The sequence below is a fragment of the Genypterus blacodes genome, unplaced genomic scaffold (genome assembly GCF_046128005.1).
Source record: "Genypterus blacodes isolate CSIRO-AG114 ecotype Tasmania unplaced genomic scaffold, CSIRO-AGI_Gbla_v1 ptg000058l_1, whole genome shotgun sequence".
NCBI classification, from domain to species: Eukaryota; Metazoa; Chordata; class Actinopteri; order Ophidiiformes; family Ophidiidae; genus Genypterus; species Genypterus blacodes.
This window is the reverse complement of record NW_027466870.1, coordinates 41,113-63,307: the sequence shown is the minus strand read 5'-3', so window position 1 is coordinate 63,307 and position 22,195 is coordinate 41,113. Positions and strand designations below refer to the sequence as shown.

General features: G+C 47.4%; 2 protein-coding genes across 2 annotated transcripts in view; one reads left to right on the top strand and one right to left on the bottom strand.

Annotated features, from left to right (window-relative positions):
- Positions 1-12,933, top strand: part of ano8b (anoctamin 8b) — a 28,158-nt gene extending 15,225 nt beyond the window's left edge. The window contains exons 4-20 of the mRNA XM_076153288.1: positions 2,576-2,714; positions 2,805-2,901; positions 3,307-3,423; positions 3,530-3,657; positions 3,799-3,960; positions 4,073-4,225; positions 4,447-4,573; positions 4,677-4,732; positions 4,838-4,912; positions 5,187-5,321; positions 7,112-7,359; positions 8,038-8,197; positions 8,294-8,713; positions 8,869-9,060; positions 9,143-9,274; positions 9,549-9,659; positions 10,036-12,933. Coding sequence (XP_076009403.1) covers positions 2,576-2,714; positions 2,805-2,901; positions 3,307-3,423; positions 3,530-3,657; positions 3,799-3,960; positions 4,073-4,225; positions 4,447-4,573; positions 4,677-4,732; positions 4,838-4,912; positions 5,187-5,321; positions 7,112-7,359; positions 8,038-8,197; positions 8,294-8,713; positions 8,869-9,060; positions 9,143-9,274; positions 9,549-9,659; positions 10,036-10,755 — 3,172 coding nt within the window. The 3' untranslated portion in view covers positions 10,756-12,933. The remainder of the gene's footprint in view (positions 1-2,575; positions 2,715-2,804; positions 2,902-3,306; positions 3,424-3,529; positions 3,658-3,798; positions 3,961-4,072; positions 4,226-4,446; positions 4,574-4,676; positions 4,733-4,837; positions 4,913-5,186; positions 5,322-7,111; positions 7,360-8,037; positions 8,198-8,293; positions 8,714-8,868; positions 9,061-9,142; positions 9,275-9,548; positions 9,660-10,035) is intronic.
- A 1,895-nt stretch (positions 12,934-14,828) lies between these two features.
- Positions 14,829-18,586, bottom strand: dda1 (DET1 and DDB1 associated 1). The gene is made up of 5 exons (XM_076153287.1): positions 18,221-18,586; positions 17,426-17,506; positions 17,025-17,076; positions 16,837-16,898; positions 14,829-16,716 (listed from the first exon to the last, which is right to left on the bottom strand). The coding sequence occupies exons 1-5, from the start codon at positions 18,227-18,229 to the stop codon at positions 16,612-16,614; spliced, it is 309 nt and encodes a 102-aa protein (XP_076009402.1). The 5' UTR covers positions 18,230-18,586; the 3' UTR covers positions 14,829-16,611.
- Positions 18,587-22,195: the final 3,609 nt, after the last annotated feature.

Genomic DNA, 22,195 nt, shown 5'->3' with positions numbered 1-22,195 from the left:
CACACACACACACACACACACACACACACACACACACACACACACACACACACACACACACACACACACACACACACCTACCTACACCTGCAGTTAGATGGGCTGACCTACATTGTCAGCTATAGAAAGCACGCCGCCCTCACTTTACCTTGAACGCATCAGTCACTTTGCACTGAGTCCAATCTTTCTCTCTCTCTCTCTATTGATGGCGACGGCTCGCTCGTCACTCCACTGCACTGCATTATCACCATGAGAGAGTGTGTGTGTGTGTGTGCGTGCATGCTCGTGTGTGTGTTCCTCTGGTGGTCAGTGCGTGTAAGAGTTCAGTGTGTACAGAGAAGCTTTCCTTTTGTCGCTTTGAAAACTGAATTAGCAGAAAGCACGATTTGCAGTCCTGCACTTTAGCACTAAAAATGTCTCAGTTATTCGGCAAAAGAGGCATTTCTAAGTGTTTATCATGAAAACTAAAAGCTGGAGAAAAACTAATTAAATAAAAGGCAAAAGAAGATCTGCTAACAACAAAGCATCCGCAGCACACACAGGCTGAGAGTGTGTGTGTGTGTGTGTCCTTGCTTGCAGCTCAGTCGCGTCTCTCACTTCCCGCGAACAAAAGCACATTCGGAGGCGCACTGGCCACTAGATGACCTCATTCCCTCTAAGTGACATAATGTTTGGACAGGCGGGGGACATGAAGACACAAGATGGGAACTGGTTCCAACTGAATCTGTTCAACAATACAAGAAAATCTGGATGAAAAAGAAATCATTCCTATAGGATATAAGTTCATCTGACTGAATCTATAACTCAGCTGCTTCCTCTGCTCTGTTCTGCTGAGTGTCCGCCTCATGTTTGATCGATATTTGCGAAATTAACATAAACCTTTTTAAATCAGTTCTGGAGCTCTCTCTCCCTCTCTCTCTCTCTCTCTCTCTACCTCTCCCCTCTCTCTCTCTTACCGCTCCCCCTCTCTCCCACTCTACCTGTCTCTCTCCCCCTGTCTCTCTCTCTACCTCTCACTCCCTCTCTCTCTCCCTCAACCTCTCACTCACTCCCTCTCTCTCTCTCTTCCTGTCTCTCTCTCTACCTCTCACTCCCTATCTCTCTCCCTCTAACTCACTCACTCCCTCTCTCTCTCTCTACCTCTCTCCCTTTCTCTCTCCCTTTCTCTCTCTCCTACCTCTCACTCCTCCCTCTCTCCCTCTCTCTCTCTCTCCCTCTCTCTCCGCAGTGTTCCTCTCTCCTACGCTGGCAGCTCTGTCCACACACACACACACACACACACAAACACACACACACACACACACGCGCACACACACGCGCACACACACACACACACACCCCTCATGCGAGCAGCTCCCTAACTTAAGTCAGCCTGTATTTGGTAGAGAGAAGGAGGGGAAAGCTGCGGTGTTTGTGATGAAATGAGAGCGGCGAGGATCTCGTTAAGGTTCCTGACAGCAGGAGGAGCCGCTCACCTCTTGGATTACTAAACGGCCGGTTTAAATAGATACGACCCGGCTCCTTCTTCTTCTTCTCCTTCTTTTTCCAGTCGAGTGCCTTCACTGCGATCATGTTGCGCGCTAAGCAGTATTCAGCTGATACAGAAGCTTACACCTCACATTCCTCCTGCAATCCATCACCACTGTGCTGGCAGGAGCGGCATGATGGATGGATGTTACAGGCCCACCTAGGCTGGGGCTCTGCGGGTGTGTGTGTGTGTGTGTGCATGTGAGGAGGGGGGGGCTGTCAGCCTGTGGGGAACAGAGGGCGTGGTGCTGCATTATTATTGTGATTTCAGCACAAAGCCGCCAGGAAGGACAGAAGGAGAAAGAGAGGGCGTCTGAGAGATAAAAGGATGAAGAGTGAAGGGGGGCGGGGATGAAGAGAGGAGACAGGGTGGCTGGAAGAGACAGGAAGGGTTAGGAGGAGAGAGGAGGGGATGATGGGGAATGAGATGATGAGGTTAGGAGGAGCAGAAGGAAGAAGCATCCACACCAGTTTGATTCTTTCAAAGACTTCACGTTTCTGCTAATGTTGTTAGCCGCTGCCGCTTCTCTTTCTCTCATTCACACAGACAGCAGAATGTAAACACGGCAGAGTTATCAGGGGTTTGCTGCTCGCTCGACTTATTCTACTGCTCAGCCCTTGTGTTCTATGCAAATACATCCAGTGCTGAGGAGGAGGAGGAGACGCCAGGTTCTCCTCTAGACCAGAATGCAGTGCAGCTACCAGACATCACACTGCTCCTAACTCACGCTCGCTCCCTATCACTGCTCTCTATCACACCTCCTAAGTCAGTCGTTCAGTCAGTGAGTCAGTAGTTCAGTCAGTCAGTAAGTCAGGCAATCAATCAATAATGAATTCAGTCAGTCAGTTTGCAATTCAGTCAGTAAATGAGTTATTATGTCAGCCAGTGTTTGTAAGTTTGCCATCTAATCACACACAGCTCCTGGGAGGCACCAGGTGTCACAGATAGAGGGTGTGAGTGTGTGTGTGTGTGTGTGTGTCTGTGTGCGTGCGTGCGTGCGTGCGTGTGTGTGCTGTATCTGACCGTGCCTCTGCTGTCCTCCTGCAGTTTGTTGCGTGGTGCAGAGGAGATGGGCCTGAGGAAAGCAGTGAAGCCGGAGTTTGGAGGAGGAACACGGAGCTTCTCCTGCGAGGAGGACTACATCTACGACAACATCGAGAGCGAGCTGTGCTTCTTCACCTCGCAGGTGAGCGTCCAACCGTCCGACCGACTGTACACAGCTGCCCATCACGTCGACTCTCACCACCTGTTTTTGTCCGTCTGTTGATTTGGGCAGGAAAGACAGAGCATCATTAAGTACTGGCTGGACAATCTACGTGCCAAACACGGGGAGGTGCTCCACAATATCAACTTCCTGGAGGGCCAGCCAATCAGTAAGCAGATCTGTGTTTGATGAATGGACAGCAGGTCTCTGGTGGGATTTGGAAGTTATACCTCAGTCTGTTTTGGGTCTGAACTCACAAGCTATATGATTGATTGGATCCCTTTACCACAATCAATACAACAGAGGCACAATGTGGAATATTTAGACCTACTGAGGGTCTGTTTGACTTCTGCTTAAGTTGATATGAGGTCACCAAAAGCTGTCACAGATCAGAGCTCAACTATATGCAACTTGGCAACTTCAAAGCTTCCAAACCACAAATTTATGCACAATAAAGTCAACAGAACCTCACACGAGGCATTTATTAGCCCTCTTCAGCTCTTTTTTACAATTAACCATCTACAGCCTCATGACTTGTTTGCCTGTCTGCCTGCCCGTCTGTCTGTCTCTGCAGTACCTGAGCTGAGTGCGCGCGGTGTGATCCAGCAGATGTTCCCTCTCCATGAGCAGAGGATCCTCAGTCAGCTGATGAAGTCTTGGGTTCAGGCCGTCTGTGAGAAACAGCCTTTAGGTCAGTTTAACATGCACGCAGACACACACACACACACACACACAATACACTGAAACAACTACACTGGACTGACCCACTTGGTTTGTGCTTCCGTGGCGTTTTGCAGACGATATCTGCGACTACTTTGGGGTGAAGATCGCCTTGTACTTCGCCTGGCTGGGCTTCTACACCACCTCCATGCTGTATCCTGCTGTCATCGGCTTTGTGCTGTGGATGCTCACCGAGTCGGACCAGGTGAGCACAGAAAGAGGGGAAAGAAAATCTATATTAGACACAAATGAAGGATCTATAAGTCGTGTCAAGGACTGGATGGACTTTAACACACGATTTGAGCAGTTTAGCTCTTAAGTGCCTGCGTTTGTTTGCCGTTTCCAGACGAGCAGAGACATCTGCTGCGTGGTGTTTGCACTGTTCAACGTGGTGTGGGCCACGCTGTTCCTGGAGCGCTGGAAGAGGAGGGGGGCGGAGCTCGCCTACAAGTGGGGGACACTGGACGCTCCTTCTGAATCTTTGGAGGAGCCACGACCGCAGTTCCGGGTGAGAGAACCTCACTTCTCTCCTCTTCTCTCCTCTCCTCTCTGCTCCTCTCCCTCATTCTAACCCTTCTCTCTCTCTCTCTCTCTCTCTCTCTCTCTCTCTTCCTCATCAGGGAGTGAAGCGCTGCAGTCCCATCACAGGATGCGAGGAGTTGTACTACCCTCCTTGGCGGCGGCGTGTGTTCAGGTGGCTGGTCAGCCTGCCCATCTGTATCCTCTGTCTGTGTTTCGTCTTCCTGGCCATGCTCATCTGCTTCGAGCTGCAGGTCAGCGTCTGTTTCATGTCTGTCTGTATGACGCCCGCTAAACTCTCCTGTATATCTGAGCAGAGGGGACCAGAATGTGCTGCATGCAGAATCAGCTCCATGTCCATGTGTGTTTAACAGTAATGACTAGATGGACTGAACCAACTCTGTTACCTGTCTGTGACCTGAGCTCAGTACGGTGGTTTAAGAGTTTCCTGGCCTTGTTGTGTGTCCCCCCGCAGGAGTTTGTGATGGGGATCAAGGAAATGCCTCGGCTGGCTCGCTTCATCCCCAAAATCATGCTGGCTATCACTGTGACTGCATGTGACGAGGTGTACAGGAAAATCGCCTGCTGGCTCAACGACATGGGTAAGAGTCGGACGCCGGAACGACCTGCACCATCCAGGAAAACTGTTTGAGATGATGATGTCACCTGCTCTCTAACGATGCCCCCCGCTTTGTGCTTTTGCAGAAAACTATAGACTCCAGAGTGCCTATGAGAAAAATCTCATCATCAAAATGGTTCTTGTGAGTGAGACTGTTAACCTACACACCTGCTCTGGAACACCATTCACCTTCACGTTTGCTTGTCCTCTTCCCTCGCTGACGCCTAATTGTTCTCTTCTCTTACAGTTTCAGTTTGTAAATTCTTATCTCAGCCTTTTTTACATTGGATTCTACCTCAAAGACATGGAGCGCCTGAAAGAGGTAAAGAGAGCAAATCAGATTCCCCCCATTTAAACCTTAATTGGTTTCACCCTCCACCTTTCCTCCCATCTCTCATTGATTTTATCTCTGTAACCCCTCTGGATGCGTTGCTCTCTCTCTCTCTCGCTCTCTCTCTCCCTGTCTCTCCCTCTCTCTCCCTCCTCCCTGTATCTACTTACATGCTTTTGCTTTTACCACTCATCCCCTCCGTCCATCCATCCATCCATCCCTCCATCCCTCCATCCTTCCATCCTTCCTTTCCGCCCTGTGGAAGATGATGCTGGTGTTGGCTCTGTTCCTGAGTCTTCAGCGGCAGCTCCGGGTCAATGTGCTGCCCTGCGTCTTCCTCAGGATCCAGATGCTGGTGGTCACGGTGCCCTGGTGCTTCAGGGGTTTCCTCAGGTCCAAAGTATGGCCCCTGTAACTGTCTGTCTGTCAGGGGGGGGGACAGAGAAGTCAGAGGTCACGCTCAGTGCATACACCCTCTCGTAGTGAGAGAGAAGAACTCGTAGTTCTAGGACCGCGATGAGGAAATTGAGAAGTTCCATTGTTGCATCTCAATTTTAAAGGATCTAGTGCTTTCAGTTCATTCAGCCATATATTATGTTACACATTTCACATTAAATACTCCATGGTTGGATTTTAATTGAGGGGTCGGTGCTGTTTTGTAGATCAGCAGGTTGTTACAGTGACTTCAGCTCAGTTTGATCTGATTTCTCTCATTTGTTTTCCGTTTTTGCTTCGACTAACAACTCGTCTCTCCGTCACTCAGCCATCGTGTCACTTTACCTGCCTGTATGTGTGTGTTCGCGCAGCGGTGTGTGTGTGTGTGTGTGTGTGTGTGTGTGTGTGTGTGTGTGTGTGCCTGCCGATGTCGTGTCACACTTTATGCCCGGTGGATTTCATTATTGCCCTTTTCCTCGGGCAGAGTTGGTGTGAATTGTTTTCCCGATACATCTCTCACCGCTCTTACCTCCGTGTCTCACTCTGCCTGTCAGTTTGCGTTACACCCCGGGCCGACGCCGTCACCCCATCCAGCCTGTCGTGACCCGTTAGCATCAGCCGCTCTCAATCACGTCCCAGACAACTCTGCAAACATTCTGCTGCACTTTATTCACTTTTTGGGGTTTCATTGTCTGGTGTTGTATGTTTTCACTTTCACACACTTTCACACCACTTCTTCATGCTTATCAACCATTTCTCCAACCATTTCACCTCCTATTAAAACTTGCAGATACTTAATGTGAATGCTAATCCATTTTATGAGATGTTATTTTGTAAATTGTATTTTTTTTATTCTTTTTTTTTTTTTTTTAATCTTCCATTTCTCCGTTTTGGTCTATATTATAGATGCATTTATGCGTTTTAGACTCCAGGAAGCCCTCAGCGTTGCATTACTGACTGAGTGTGTTGTGTCGTGATGCATTTACCTCTCTGAAGAAAGTTTGCTGGTGCTATTCCTAAAATCAATGAAACCCCGGGAGCGAGTTAAACAGAAATGAACATTCTAAAACACTACAACGTCCTTTTAAAACAGTAGGAATGTAATGTATACGCCGTTTGTAGCGAACGGGCTAAAAATACAAAAGCACCGGGCTCTTATTTATTGAAATGAGACAGAATCTGTGCAGGGTGTTCCCATAGGTGAGAGGACAGTATCAGTGTACCGACACTGACATGGTGTTCGCCTCTTTGTCAAGCTTCTATTGTGGTTTCCTGTTATTATGTGCGGCGGTATTTGGTGCATCAGCATTATTTGACTTGGAAATGATACACTTAAGTGAGTAAAGGATGAAATTGTGTCGACATTGATGCTGCAGTCTTTCATTTCATTTCTGCAACTCTTTCAAATGTCCACATCCTTGGCGTTGTTACTGATTGAAGCTTTTAAGCGTCGGGAACATCAATGAGATCTGCTGCTGATTGGTGTGTGTGTGTGTGTGTGTGGCCTGATGTGATGTTTGCTTGGAAACTCTGAACCAAGGAAGATTTATGCAGTTTGCATCAGAGGCACTAATTTGTCTTGTGGATGCACAGGATTCTGTCTGTGTGACTGTGACCTGATCTCCGTCCACGCCTCAGCACCTGCTTTTGCATTTTGGAACCTCTGATTGTTTTCTTTCAAATATTTGTGTTGTTTCAAAAGCTCATCAAAAGCTCTCTCTCCCTCTCGCCCCCCCCCCCCCCCTCTCTCTCCAGATGCTGGCCACTCTGCTCATCATACGCCAGTTCCTTCAAAACGTGAAGGAGGTGCTGCAGCCTTACCTGTATGAGCGCCACAAGCTGGGCGAGCTCACCCTGCGAGCCATGTGGGACCTGCTGATCTCCGCGCTGCTTAAATACGCCCGGCTGGCGGCGGGGAAAGCCCAGGTGTCTCCCAGCGACCAGGCCATGCCGGGGCCGGGCCTGCGGGGAACCAGGCCTGGAGTGGGACAACCAGAGAGAAGGTCACATTTCCACTCATCGACAATTGACAGCTCCATAATATTATAACTGTCTGATTCAAACAGTACACACATAAATAACTTGTGATCATGAAGGTTTATATAAGCTGTCTGTTCCTTTAGCTTCTAAATTGAGGGCCTGAACGAGCCTGAATTTAGATGAAGGAGTGTGTTTATGAAATATGAGATGATTTGTTACAGGATGAATTATTAATTTCTCTCTGAAGGGACATTAGCTCAGTTTGTACTTAGTGTAAAGGCCACATTCACCTGTTTAACTTTAGAATAAGCAGGTTTGGTTCACTTGCTCTGACATGTTGTGAGTAATGCAGAAGATGTAGGAAAACAATCTGTGAGTGAAGCTGCGATTGGAGTAAATACACACTGTTTAATACACACAGAGGAGCTGATATGGACATTTTAAATAAATAAAAAGCCTGCGTTCAGTGAAAACAAGTCATTTATCATCCAGTTGTTGGCGTCGTTCACAGCGACGCTCCAAACATCAGCCACCATGGAAGCACTCAGCTCAGCCGCAAATAGAGACAAACTTCCTCTGATATGCTGTTGAGCCGGCGTGAAATTAGGATTCATGCCGGTTGACACCGAGTCAAACACCAGCATGAGCGCTTAACACGGAGATTGTGTGTGACGCGTGTGTCCCCTCGTCCCCCTCCTCAGGGAAAAGAAGTGCTTGAACGGAGGATGCGGGGTGCCCGACGAAGACGAGGGAGGCGAGCGAGACGAAGCTGACAGCGGGCGGTTCAGTGAGGGAGAGACGGAGGAGGAGAGTCTGATAGACTGCGGGCTGAAGCTGAGGAAAGTCAGCTTCATAGAGAAGGTACTGCACGAGGTGTTACATCATACACGTCCAAATGCTTTTGTTGTGGGAGGAAAGCAGTTCTGCAAAGTGTTCTTCTTCGGTGGTGTTGTTTAGGTGGACAGAAAGCAGGCTTGCAGCGGCCCCCAGATGGAGGATTGCTTCCTGGACGAGGGGAGCCCCACCATGGTGGAGAAAGGAATGGACCCCTCCTCTGTGTTTGAAATGGACGACGACGACGAGAATGACAACGACAATGGCATCCACGACGTGAAGGATGCGAGCGGGGGAGGTGGGACAGGGGTGTCCGACGGGGTCAACGCCTCCATCCCTGTCGCCGCCTCCGCCGCTCCTCATCTGGCCTCTGCGTCTGAGAGCGCTGCGGCGCTGCGGCACAGGCGGAGAAACAGGAGCGTCGAGAGGACGGAGAGGACGGAGCCCAGGACCAAACGGGAGTCGTGGATAGATCCTCCCGAGGAGAGAGAGAGCCCCACGCTCACCCAGGCCGAGATAGAGAGCTGCATGCAGACTTTTGAGGTAAGACGGACCAAGACACCCAAAGACCAAAGATATTCGTCATGATTGCATAAAGCTTTTGTCTGCATATAAGCATGATTCCTATTCCTCTACACAAACCTACTTCTGACTTACTTCCTCTCATGTCCAACTGTCCTCTTATGTCCCTCCCTCAGGACACCTTCCAGGACTACCAGGAGATGTTCGTCCAGTTTGGCTACGTGGTGCTCTTCTCCTCGGCCTTCCCCCTGGCGGCCATGTGCGCTCTCATCAACAACATCATCGAGATCCGCAGCGACGCCTTCAAGCTCTGCACCGGCCTGCAGAGGCCCTTCGGGCTCCGCGTGGAGAGCATCGGCCAGTGGCAGGTAGAGAGTGGAGACGGTGTGTAAATGTCCTGATCCTGCATGTTTTCGGAATGATTAACGTGGAGTAACTGTGCTTGTGCAGGCGGCGATGGAGGCCATGGGCTTGATCGCCATCATCGTCAACTGTTACCTGATCGGCCAGTGCGGTCAGCTGCAGCGTCTCTTCCCCTGGCTCAGCCCGGAGATGGCCATCATCTCCATCGTCATCCTGGAGGTAACGCACCCCGGTCGAAACGTTCCCTTTGTAAAGAACCTAAACGTTAACACTGATCTGGTTTCTTGCCGTCTTGTTACTCTCTCTGCACCCTGTCGCCTGTATTTAGACCAAGGTAAACAGCCTCCAGCGCTGTCCTGGCCTCATAAAGAAGTCAAGCTTATCAGAGGGAGAATTTTATGACCCAAATGTAGCACCGGAACCACTTGTAGGATCTCCCATCATGTCCTACTTCCATTCATTCCTTGGTTTTGTCCCCCAACTCCCCTTGCAGCACTTTGCCATCCTGCTGAAGTACGTCATCCACGTGGCCATCCCTGACGTCCCCACATGGGTCCAGGAGGAGATGGCTAAGCTGGACTTTCAGCGCAGAGAGGCCTTCAAGGTAAATCAAGAGGCCGCCGCACTGAAGGATGCATGGAAACGTTACATCATCATTTTGTTGCGGTGCTGTAATATGACACAGCCTCAGCCTTCATAGATGGAACACACTGGCTGAAGCGGCCGTGCTGTACTGCAGCACTGCAGCTTTACTGCTGGAGAGACATTTGTTTATTTTGTACACGCCTGTTTAACATTTCAGTCAGACAGTGAGAGACACATTTTGAGCTCCGGTGTTCAGTGGTTCACACAGAAAGCTGCTGTGGTGGCCCAGCAGTGTGAAGGCTCTTTGTTAGACGGCTCTGCAGTATTGTGATGGTTAGCTGGGTTAGTGCTGATTCCGGTAAAGACATTCTGTGAACGTTTCCCTTTCTCTGTAGAAGCATGAGCGGCAGGCGCAGCAGCACTACCAGCAGCTGCAGAGGAGGAAGAGGGAGGAGGAGGAGAGGCAGAGGCAGGCCGAGCACATGGCCCGCAGGGAGAGGGAGCGGGAAGAAGGCAAGGGCGACTCCTCCGGGGATCACCACCACGACAAGAGCCACGGCAGTAAGTCACGTCCCGGGAGCGGGGGAGGAGGCAGCGGCGGGTCGGACAAGCCCAAGAGGCCGAGCTCTCTGCTGGCCAACAATAATGTGATGAAGCTGAAGCAGATCATCCCTCTGCAGGGCAAGTTCTCCTCTGGGGGGGCTCGCTCCCCACAGTCGCCCACCGGCAACGAGCCAAAGCTCCCCGGATTCCTGAGCTTCAAATTCCTCAAGTCGCCTGAGAATAAGAAGGAAGGTGCCGCCGCCACCGCAGCCAGTAACGCCACAGCGGTGCCATCGTCATCTTCATCATCTTCATCATCAGGTAGCAGCTCTCAGGAGCGTTCTCAGTCACCCAGCAAAGCCTTCAACCCCGGGAAACTCTTTAACTTTGGGAAGTCTGAGGTGGGGGCGTGTGTGAACGGGGCTCAGCTGCCCCGACCCGGGGACGGATCACAGATGTCGGACAGACTCCCGTCCAGGTCGGACCTGAACGGCGTCCCAGAGGAGATTCCCTCGCCCGGAGGGGACGCCCACAACGGACATTCGTCAGACCTGGACCCAAAATACCAGTAGCTCCGGAGAGGAAACTTGTCCCCGGCTCCGTCTCAACCGAAGATGTGGTGTGTTTACTGTGAGGAAGAGGCCTGAGCTGCGTCCTGAGCTGCATCCTGCAGGTCGCACACACACACACACACACAAATACCTGAAGCAGAGTGAGGAGAAGGCGAAGCTCCCGACTGCACACCGGTTTCTGTTTGCGTTCTTGCCGAGAGACAAACCAGGCTGAGAAAGACATACGTCCTCCTAACATGCCCCCAAAACAACAACCACACACTCGCTCCCTTACTTACACACACACACACACATACGTATTCCTTGTCTGCAATACATAAAGAAATGCATGAGCTGCGTTTCTTAAAAAAAAAAAGAAAAGTGAAGCCTTTAAAGCAAAGCTGTGTTTCTTAATTTGTTCTGGTGAGCTCATGATCTTAACGGCCTCCCACTGGAAACGGAACAACGCGTAAGCAGAAAATACACAGAAACGGCGTCGTGAACGGGGCGAGACAAGAGTTCACGTCTCACAGCAGCCGAGAAGACGAGCCGTCCTTTAGAATATCTGTCTGGTGAGGATTCGGCTCCCCCTTCTTTTTTTTTGACGGAAGCCGAGAGACAGAAAAGCAATATCAAGTGTTTCAATCGCTAACTATCAGACCATCCTACACACACACACACACACACACACACACACCCTCTCCCCACTTCAGTTGTCCAGCAGAAGAAGAGGAAAGTGTCCGGCGCTCCATTCTCACACACGCAGACGCAGCCGTGGAGTGAAGGACGGAACATTTGCACTAAGCCCTTCGGCCGACACCAGCCTGCCTCATGACATTATGCAAAATCTGGATCCTTTTCTTTTGCTTTTTTGTTCCACAAGCAAAGGAATTTCTTACTTTTGTTTTGTTTTGTTTTTAACCGCGTTTGCTCTTATTTGTGTTGAACTCCATCCGTTTTATACGCGCACATTTGTTGCATTACTTTATCTGGATGCAGACGAAGGGAGTTTACTTTTTTTAACCAAAGCAGCACCTTTTTCTTATTATACTGTTAATCTATGATACATGTTCATCATTATCTCTTCATCCTGTCAGTCAGTGAGGTCAAGTATGAAACATGGATATTATCTCACCATCACGTTAACCTTTGCTGCGTCCCCGGGCGTTGGCGTGGGCAGTGTCTCATTTCGTGCGACGCGTCCTGCCGAAGGTCAAAGCCTGGTAAATGGGACGCGGCCCTGCAATGACATCACTTCGAAAGGGAACGAGAAATGAAACAAACAAGTACTACATTTGAACATTATTATGGTTTTGATTCGATTGCAGCGGTTTTCTGTGACGTGACAGATCCACGTTGGGGAGAGGGGGGACGGATCAGTCGAGCAACTTAGAACAAAGATGTAAGCCATCTTTGTATGACACCTTCAAAAGAATGCTTCCCATGAAATGAGACACTGGAGGCAGGGTTTCATGTCGGGCGTGTTAAGAGCTCAGCGCGCTTCAAAAGATGTAAGACGAGAAACGAGGGGGAGAACAGCCCGGTGATCAGAACGCGGCGCCTCGTCCCTCAGTTCTGACACATCTCCATTGATCCTTGTATGATGTCTTTCTTTTGAGGAGACAGTTCCATTTCTTATGAAGAATAGTGGGTCATTCGGGCGTCTGCAGAGCCTCCAAGGTGAACTTTCATCTTTTATAGCTCTGATGTTCCCCCTGGCTGTCGTTGGTCCACATATCACTTGGCTGGCTGAAGGGTCAGTGGGGCCTGATTGTTTTTCTGTTCTCCACCTAAGATTCAACATCAAGGACACTGGTCAGTTACTATGACGATCAACAGCGATACGGCCTACTTCTCTCTCTGGGTTTTGTATGAATTTGGCTGTGTATCCTCGACCCTAAAGACGTATACATTTTGAGTATTTGTAGGTTTTGTTCACTTCCTGGACGTTTCTTCTGTATTGGCTGCAGGATCCTGGACTGGCAGACTTGTTGTCAAATCTCTGGTGGAGACAAAGCAAACATTTTGCCCCGAAAATTCGACTTTGAATCAAGTTTAATGGCGCAATTAGTGAAGCATTTAGGTTTTATCAGGGTACATCAGGGGTTTACCAGCCGTGTTCCACATGAATCCCAACTCAGCAGGTTTTCTATGCTGCCATGTCATTGTTGACTTTCACTTGGTATCTTCCGAGCAACCTGGAATGAATAACATGTCAGGATAGAATCCGACTGATCTGGGCCCCTTGACTTAGACTGACACACCCAGAGCCCCCCCAAACGCTGCCAAGACCCTCTGAAGCATCATTCTGTCACTCCTACAATATCTCCAGCAGGGGGCGCCAGAGTGCAGTCAGTTTACCTGCACATCGCTGCTGTATTGCTGCAGTTGTGATTTATTATCATCCATAACATTAGTGTCCAAATGCAGCAGAGGCTGCAGCATCTGAGCTCCAGGCTGCGGCTGCAGCTTCAGACACCGCAGAGGAGACAGTCAATGTCATCCTAGCTCAGATGAAGGCGGGACAGCCGGGGACACAAGAGAGCTTCCAGAGGTCCAGACGCAGGTGGACAGATGGAAACATGATCTATGCATTTCAGCACCGTCGCCTCTGGCAATAACACCGAGTTGTAGGAGATCTGATACGAAACAAACCTGTCTCCATTTTTGTGCCCTCGGAGTTCAATGTTGAACATCTGTCCCCCGTGTTGATGGACACATCCCGTCTGTCTGGTGGCCAATATGAGAACACTTCCCTGATGCACAGTTTAAGAAAACAATAATCTCATTGATCTATGGGCGTGTGTTCACCATCTCTCTCTCTTGTGTGTGTAATAACTTTGGGAGGTAAACAGTCTAAAGGGCAAACTGAACAGTACTTCCACAGACAACACGTGCAATAAGGCAGCAGAGAGGGGCGGTGTGTGTGTGTGTGCGTGTGGTCGAAATGTCTTTTTACTGTCGGTTTGTTCATCATTTGGGAATCCATCAGTTTGAGAGGCGAAGATCTTCAGTGTTTTGGAGCATCGCTGGCCTTTGTTTTGTTGTAATGTAGCGGATCAGGACATCAGAAGCTTCCAGCATGTGGAGTTCAGGCAGGTGTAGACTCCATGATGAGGCGGTGACGTCATGTTTCATCCGTCTCCGTGTAGCTCCACAGCAGTGCCAGAAAAGCTACAACTTTCAACACTAATTAGCTTAACTTCTTTCTTTTTTTTTTCAACAACAAATTGTCCTCTTCCGCAGAAATAAGCATGTGCCGGAAGTTTGTAAATGAAATTGTTGGACAGGCTGGAATAGCAGCACCGGAAACCGGAAGCACCGCCCGCCTATCCGCCCCCCTCCGGACAGCCCTCAGCACTCATACAGACCCAGCGCTCCCGGTGCGGTGGGAGCTAACGGTCTTCAGTCTTCTTCTGGCCCTTCAGAGTGGATGTGAGCAGGTGGCCGAACCGAACCTCAGTGCGGAGGGTCGGCGCCGCTCACGGAAGCCTCACGAACCGAACCGAACATCATACGCTCTTCCAATGTACCACTGTACAAAAACACACAGACTTTTAAAAGAAAATACTGGGAAATGGGATTATTTATTTCTTTTAATTTATTTTGTCATATTTTTGTAAGACCTGAAAAATAGTTAATAAAACTATTAGAAAAACTATTTAATGTGTTTTGGCAGATTCTTTTATTATTATTATTCATTAGTGGTTAGCTTGATTCTGAGCTAAGCTACATTAGAACAACGTCTTTCAGTGACGTTATCAACAAGCTTTAACTAGTGTTCCTATAGCGCCACTATCAGGCCAACTGCTGTTTCATTCTTTCTGTATCATACAGAACTTGAATTAACTTTGGCAGCCAATTACAGCAAAATCTAAGAAATATCAATAATTAAGACTTAACTTTCTCCTGATATTGTCGATGATGTAACAATTACCCTCAAATTGTAAAAGTCCAGTCCAGTTTGGCACAGATGGACGTGGTTGAGTTTTGATAATATTCATTTTGGTTGAAGAGTATTGGCTTCATCACATCACTTTGTCACAGACAGACAGACTTTGGTAAACACACTTAAGCATCACATGACTGAAAACTGATTCTCACTCCAGTTTTATTTGAGCAAAGCTAAAAAGAACATATGTGATCTAATACACATGAGATGGGGGGCGGAGGCTCGTCCAACAGTCTATGGGAGCAGAAGAAGTACTTGGTTTGGTAGTTTTGCTGTAAAGAGAGCGACCGCGCTGCAGCATGGACTCCTCTATCGGGAGAGACGAGGCCTTGATGAGTCTCCGCCTCTTTCCTACAGCTACGTTCGCGGCGGCACGGTCGACGCTGATAGAAAATGGATGTCATGAACAAGACAGGATAGCGACTGAACTTTGCTGAGCGTGCGTATTGTATACAGTCGTGTACAGGCTGAAAGTATAATACCCCTTTGAAAGCCCCCCTCCCCGCATTCATGTCAGCCAGCTCTCGGACAAAAACAGCGGCGCCGTCATGACGACAGCATGAGCAGCAAAGCCCCAAGCTGAGGGAGCAAAAAACGGGCCGGACCAGAATGTCAAAGTTCTAAGGCCTCTGCTGAGGTCACGCAGCCCGGACGGCCCTCTAAGTCTCAACACCCAGAGAGACGGAGCCCGGACATTAAAACGTCAACATGCAAGGCAGGACAGGGACAGTGTCCACCGGGCGTCCTGTCCTCACTTTAACAAGGGTCAATGTCTACAGTATACGTGGACATGTAGTATTATACAAAAAGGCAGATACAATGTTATTCCACTGGAGAAACTACATCTGGTACTGGCAATTACACACACACTCACACACCAACATGTATTCTTTTTCCCTTTTCCTTACGTTACTGTACATAATTCTTCACTACCTGTGCTGTTACCTTCTGTGGCTGTGCAACTGGGAACTCAAGACGTTACAAATCCTAAATTCATATTAGAATTGACCATTTTCCTCTGACGTGTTTTGAACAGCTAAAACGAGAGAGAGCGAGAGAGAGAGAGCGAGAGCAATCCCATTTCCAGTGCCATTTCAAACTAGCCTCGATTATCCAGAAGGTGGCGCTAGATGTAAAGTTATCACAGCGACACGACATTAAAACCAATGAGCGCGAGTCTCAGAATAGAAGGAGAGAGACGTGCGTGATGAAGTGGAGCACAGATGTGAGCGGGGAAGTGTGTGTGTGTGTGTATGTGTGAAGGTTTCTCCTACGTTGTGCTGTTTCACAGTGCATTCTTGGTTTTCTGTTGCTTCCCAACAGAGCGGAGCGACGTCGCAGCGCCCCCGTGTGGCTGCAGGGCGGGCAGTGAAACTGTCGGGGCTTTGGGCACTGTGGCTGGCAGGAAGCTCACATAAACAATAAAGAGTTATCGTGAAAAATAAAAACTATAAACAAAAGTGTTATTCCTTAAACAAAAGAAATCAGGACTCTCTGGGAGACGGAAGGCTACGCGGGACCAGCTGGAGAGCGGGTGGAGTCTGACTGTACTGACCAAGTCCATCGCTCGTGTTTCATCTACGCCTCCTTTCACAACTCATTCACACACACACAATATATATATATATACACTCATAGCTCAGTTTCCACACACACACACACACACAGACACACACAGGGTAAGGCCAATATGAAGAAAAGTATCAACGGTATAGAGTCGCGATTGTGTCCTTCAATGAAGTCCGGATGCTTCTAGAGATGTGATGAACTATTTCTAGAACCTCTGATGTCGTTTGTTGATGGGGATTTCCCAATATGCCGATTTCCCCGGAAAGTCCCCTGCCACAGCAAAAGGGGGACTTTTCCCTCTCTGGTCTCCATATTGGCTATGCCCTGTATGCACGCACACACACACCCTGGCACACTTATGAGTCTTCATTCATCTCTTGGCTGTCTGTCCTGGCGATCTTCCTCGGGGGTGCCGGGCTGTCGCTCTCCCCTTGCTCCTGTTCCCTTTTCTTCGCCGCATTCTGTGGAAACGCACACAACAACAACGATGAAGCACTTAATGACAGCAAAAATGCACAACAGATGCATAAAAAACCTACCACGCTGCGGCTTTAGAAGCTTCTTTATCGTGCGTGTCTCACCTTTTTATCCCACTGCTGATGGAGGTAACGCAGGAGGATGTTGGTTTTCTCCGTTACGATAACTGCGGCGAGAAGAGAGAGGAAACGTCACAAAACACCATTTCTGCTTTGTTGCTTCATTTGCAGGCAATTCAGCTGCTGGTAGTTCAGCTGTGAAGCCGTGTTTCTGCAGCAGGGACAGTACTCACTCTGCTCAGACGGGTACTCGCGGGTAGGGAGGTACACAGAGGGCCTGCGGTTCTGTAACACAGCACACACACACGTTACAAATCAGAGCCACCATTGATTTTCTTGAAGCCACTACTGATATCTGAGACTAAGACATGCAGGGAAAAGAGCGTCTAAGGTATCAAACTAGGGGTCGGCACACATGAAGACCACCACTCAGTATGATGTCATCAACACAGAGCACTAAGAGTTGCTGGATTGGATGTCATTTAAATGCACAGATGTACAGTATCAACTAACATGGAGAGCTTCTATGTAATACATGACCGGAAAATAACATCAAATATGTCCCAAAGTCCTTCACTTACATTCTGTGGGTTTGAAGTAACAACACAAACACACATCGTCTTCAGATACTTACAGATGCTTTACAAACAGAGTCTGCATGGAACCGGCTGAAGTTTGTCTTATTGTAGACAGGAAGACCTTTCAAGAAATCAGCCTGTGGGAAGAGGAAGAAGAGGATGAGATCAGTAGACCGACCAACAATTGTTTTTATGTCCTCTTAACTGAGTGACAAATCAATTTGTGAAGCGGTGACAAAGCACTACAATGTGATGGAACAATGGATCAGACGTGCTGTCAGGAGTCATGACGACCTCAGTTCAACGATGAAGGTCTAATTCCAACACAGAGTAGAAGGCTTCTCTCTAGAGTCGCTGAGTTAAATGACCCACAAAAACATGAAGAAACCAATTCATCCAGAACACGGAGCTGAGCAGCTCACACACACACACACACACACATAACAGGAGCAGATTAATGCCTCATAACACAGGCAGAAGGCTTCCTGTCACTGTCAAAGCCCACACCATCAACCCAGGAGTCCAGACCGAGACCTGCTGCCCGGTGTGGAGGGCAGAGATCAATGAGTAATTGTTGGGCGTTCCCTCATCCTAATAACACACACACGCGCTAACCTCCCATCCTATCCAAACCCCCACGGCGTGTTGAGTAACCCAGGTAGAGTCTACATTGAGCGGTAAGTAGCGGAGTAGCTTGGAGCTCCGGTCCCGCTACACGGTGCTGGTTTGGCCTCAGAGGACCCGGCTGTACCGGCTAACACTCACCCAAAGTTAGCTAGCTCGCTAACAGGGACCCTCCCTATGTCTCCCCGCACCGGCCCTCACTTAAAAACGCTGATATCTCCATGTACCTTCTCCATGATAGTCACAGATACGCGGGCGTCCAAACGATGACTTGTGTCTCGGCGTCTTCACTCGTCGTGACGGCGGGCAGTGTTGAGTGCGTCTAGGTTAGCTCCCGCTAGCTCGCCGGGCTGTTAGCCTGAGCAGCTAGGTCCTGCTGGGTCCTCTTGCCAAACAAACGAGCGGCCGTCACACGCGCCTTGTCGTCGTGTCCATTCCACGCAGCAACGACGATCATTAAACTGAATCGTGCACTCAGAATGACGGACTAAGTTTTCATTTTACGAGTTCGCAGGTTAATTAGACAGGACTTCTTCTGTTAGCATGATGGCTAGATGCTGCTCGGCCACGCCCCGAACACGCCTATTGGTTGCTGCTCGCTCCCACGTGGTTAAAGCTTGAAGAGATCACCTATTGTTATTAAGCAGAAAGGTGACGTAACACATAAGCCCCGCCCCGCAACCATTGATAAAAGAGTCTGGTCTTGCTCTTTGCTGTGGAATAAACTCTTAATTCTGAGTATGAACAAGGAATCTATGCTGATCCATGAAGTGAAGACAACAAAGATCCGAACAGCAGCAGGAAATAGCATTAATCTGTACATGTTATTTATAAAAATGTGTCAAATCAAATCAATCAATCATTTAAATAAATTAAAATCTAGTAAGACAATTCAAAAAGATGGAATTTGGAAGATGGTAATGAGTAAGATTAAGTTAAGAAGAAGGTATTTAAATTAGCGTTGCAATTGAAACAGACATCATAACGTAATTACCTTAATGCAAAACTGAGAGACTCTTAAGATCAATAGGATCGGTGGAACTGTGCCTTAATGTCAGCATTCTTTCTTTAAATTGTGATTAAATAAATGCATTTTAAAAAGCTTGAAATGTTTCCTTTTTGTTATTCCATCCACTGATTCCAATCAAGTTGTCTCTCTTCTGCTTTTGTATTCACAGTTGGTGATTAGTATTCTCTTTTCTTGAGTGATCACTTTGGTGCACGCCACTAAAACGTATAAGAAGGTCAAAGCAAAGAGCTGAAATAGTCACAGAAAGAAAAGTAGAAACATGTGAAGACTCTGACCTTTAGAAGTCTTCACACTGAGTCATTACTCATTGCGGGTTGTTAAAGTGCTGCTCAAATTTCGTACAACCCAACGTGTTCCAAGAATTTTCTCGAAATGAGAATCACATCAGTCTTGAATTGGTCAAAAAGTATACAAGTGAAGACAATGACACTTTGTGATCCATTTATGATTGAGTCGTTCACACTTCTCTCTCTCTCGCTCTGTGAATCTGAATTCCTACAGTTAGGAGGCCTAAGATAAAATGATATTTACAGTGCAGATCCAAAATATATGGAGACAGATTTGGTATATTTTGACCATCTATGTCTCCATATGCTATTACAACATATATTGTTTTGTTATGGCCTCACACTATATGAACTGTCAGTTTGTAACAGTTGGATGCAGAGATGAGAAGTGGCTGCATGGCTTTGCTGGGTTTTGTTTTCTCTGGTCCTGTCTTCCAGCTCCCAGGAACCTGCCTCCTTGGACTCCTGACAACAGTTACCTAGCAACTAAAGCCATGGCAACTGCATCAGCACCAGAGTGATATTCCCTTTTACTTTGGATTATTCCTCCATCCGATATGGATATCAGAATATTTCAAAGCCTAAAACTAAAAACAATCACACCTTTCTCACACACGCCTACATGTTCTTATATCTGCTTACCTGCTTAATGGACCCATGTGACCTGATGAACAGATTAACTTTTTAAAACAAACAAAAGGAAAAATAAATAAAATAAAAATGTTTTAAACCTGTTTAATTGGATTTTAAGGGCGATAGTGACTTTAATATCAAACATAATCCTATCAGGGTGGTGTTTCAAAGAATAGAAGCCAAATAGACTCAATCTAGACGTGATACAGCCAAGAAATACATTAATGTTTACTTGTTTGTTGTGTGTTTTCTTTCTTTGGCTACCACAGCCCCATGCTGCATTAATAATTGGACTGAACTCCAAGTTTAGGCTTCTTTTAGTTTGAAGCATTTGTTCACATAGGACCATAACAGATTTTGTTGAGCTTCAGATACAGCATATAACCTAATTAAAATTAAGTTAGATAAATTTAGTTGAATTTAAAACAGGAAGCAGCACAATGATGACTTTCAAATCAATTGTAGTCATTGTAAATCAAATCATAAATATAATCTCTCCAAACATGAAACACACTACTTCATGGTGTTATGTCGCCACCTCCCAGCAGAGGACGTCGTTTCGCAGCCCCGCACTCATCCAGCAGGTTACAAAACTGTTTGCGGATTAAAAACACCGAAACAACACCGCAACAACACCGAACCATGGGGGTAAGAAGAATAATGTTAAAAATGCCCGTCTAAACTTATAAATCTAATATAATATGGGATCTGCCCGCTGTCCGCTCCGTGGAGGCGACATACAGGACAACAGAATCCAGATAAATTAGATTATTGGATTGCCCGGGACAGATTATAGCTCTGCTACCTCATCGATGCTTTAAGACATCAAATCTGATCGCGTTTTACGACTTTCGGATATTTAAAGGTGAGTTTTCAGCACATTGTCTCTGTCTTGATGTTCGATTGACTTTAGTATGTCGTTTTTGGTGTAAACGGAAAGTTGGACGTGTCAAACAAAGTCCCATGTAATTGAAATATCAAAGCCTTATTCTGTATTATTCTTGATAATAAGCTCCAATTTTGTAATTGTATTTGACAGTGGGGTAAAGAAAAGCGTTAAACATTCTCGCACTTTCCCTATTTGACAAGTAAGTGACCTTTTCAACTCCAGTTATTATCACAGATCCTCACCTCAGCTCACCTGAGCGAGGGAAACACGTTTTAACATCAATGTACGTTCTGATTGAACTATGTCCGTTTGTTATTGTCCGTTCTATCTTGGTTTGCTAAGGTTGTATTTCATCTTTTCATCTACAAATGTCCAATTTTAAACATAAATGTAATCTTGCAGAGTTGTACACAATACATCAAGTACTATAGTGCAGTTTTCCTCTGCAGTAGCCCACAATGATGATACACTGTATTTAAAAGGAACATAAGCAGCAACACAAGTGCTATAAGGAGCCAAACTGCACTCAGTGGCCTCTTTAATAAAGACGCCTGCACAATCCCAGCAGCCTCACTATAAATCCAACCTCTGTGACTCTCATCGTGTTCACTTTAGTGTCATTGTGTAGGTGAGCTGTTGCTTCAGCTCGTTGTGGCCACAGTTATATAAGATTGTACTGTAATGGAATTCAATGCAATATGTATCTGATATTTTGTCCAACGGAATCACAAATCTGAGTCGATAACCGAGGATCTGACAAAGGTGCTTCATGTCTGTTGGCCCAAACTTTAGCACTTGGAGCTCGACGTCTGTGCTGCTTTTAATCTGACCTGTGTGAACTCTTATGTAACGGCCGCCTGCAGACACTACAAGAGGAAATGAGCTCTGTGATGATGACAGTGATGATGATGACGAGGGTAGCGCTTCATTATTTGAAGTACAAAAGGAATAAACCAAGAAGTTTGTGTTTAATTAGTGCACAGTTTAATTTAGGTTGGATAGAAGGAGGCAAGCAAACCAAGGAGGACACAACTTCATGAGCTAGAATACATTTCCTTAGATTGTTTGTCTCTTTCACTCCTGAAGAGTCACTGTGTTACACCTGATTATTCAAACCAAGCTTGCATCATTCTTGCATCTTTACCTGTCAGCCTGAGGCAAGAGACTGAGGATGACAGGCTCAAGGTTTCCGCTGCCATTATGGACCGACGTTTGCTCAGTGATGTTCATGACTAACCAGGAGCTCCTGCACACAACAGGAGAAGCTGCAATTGGTGATGGAAGGCGGTTCATTAAAAAGGTTAAAGGGGAAATATGGCCGAATGTCTGATGGCTGTTTGAGGCAAAGATGATATGAGAGATG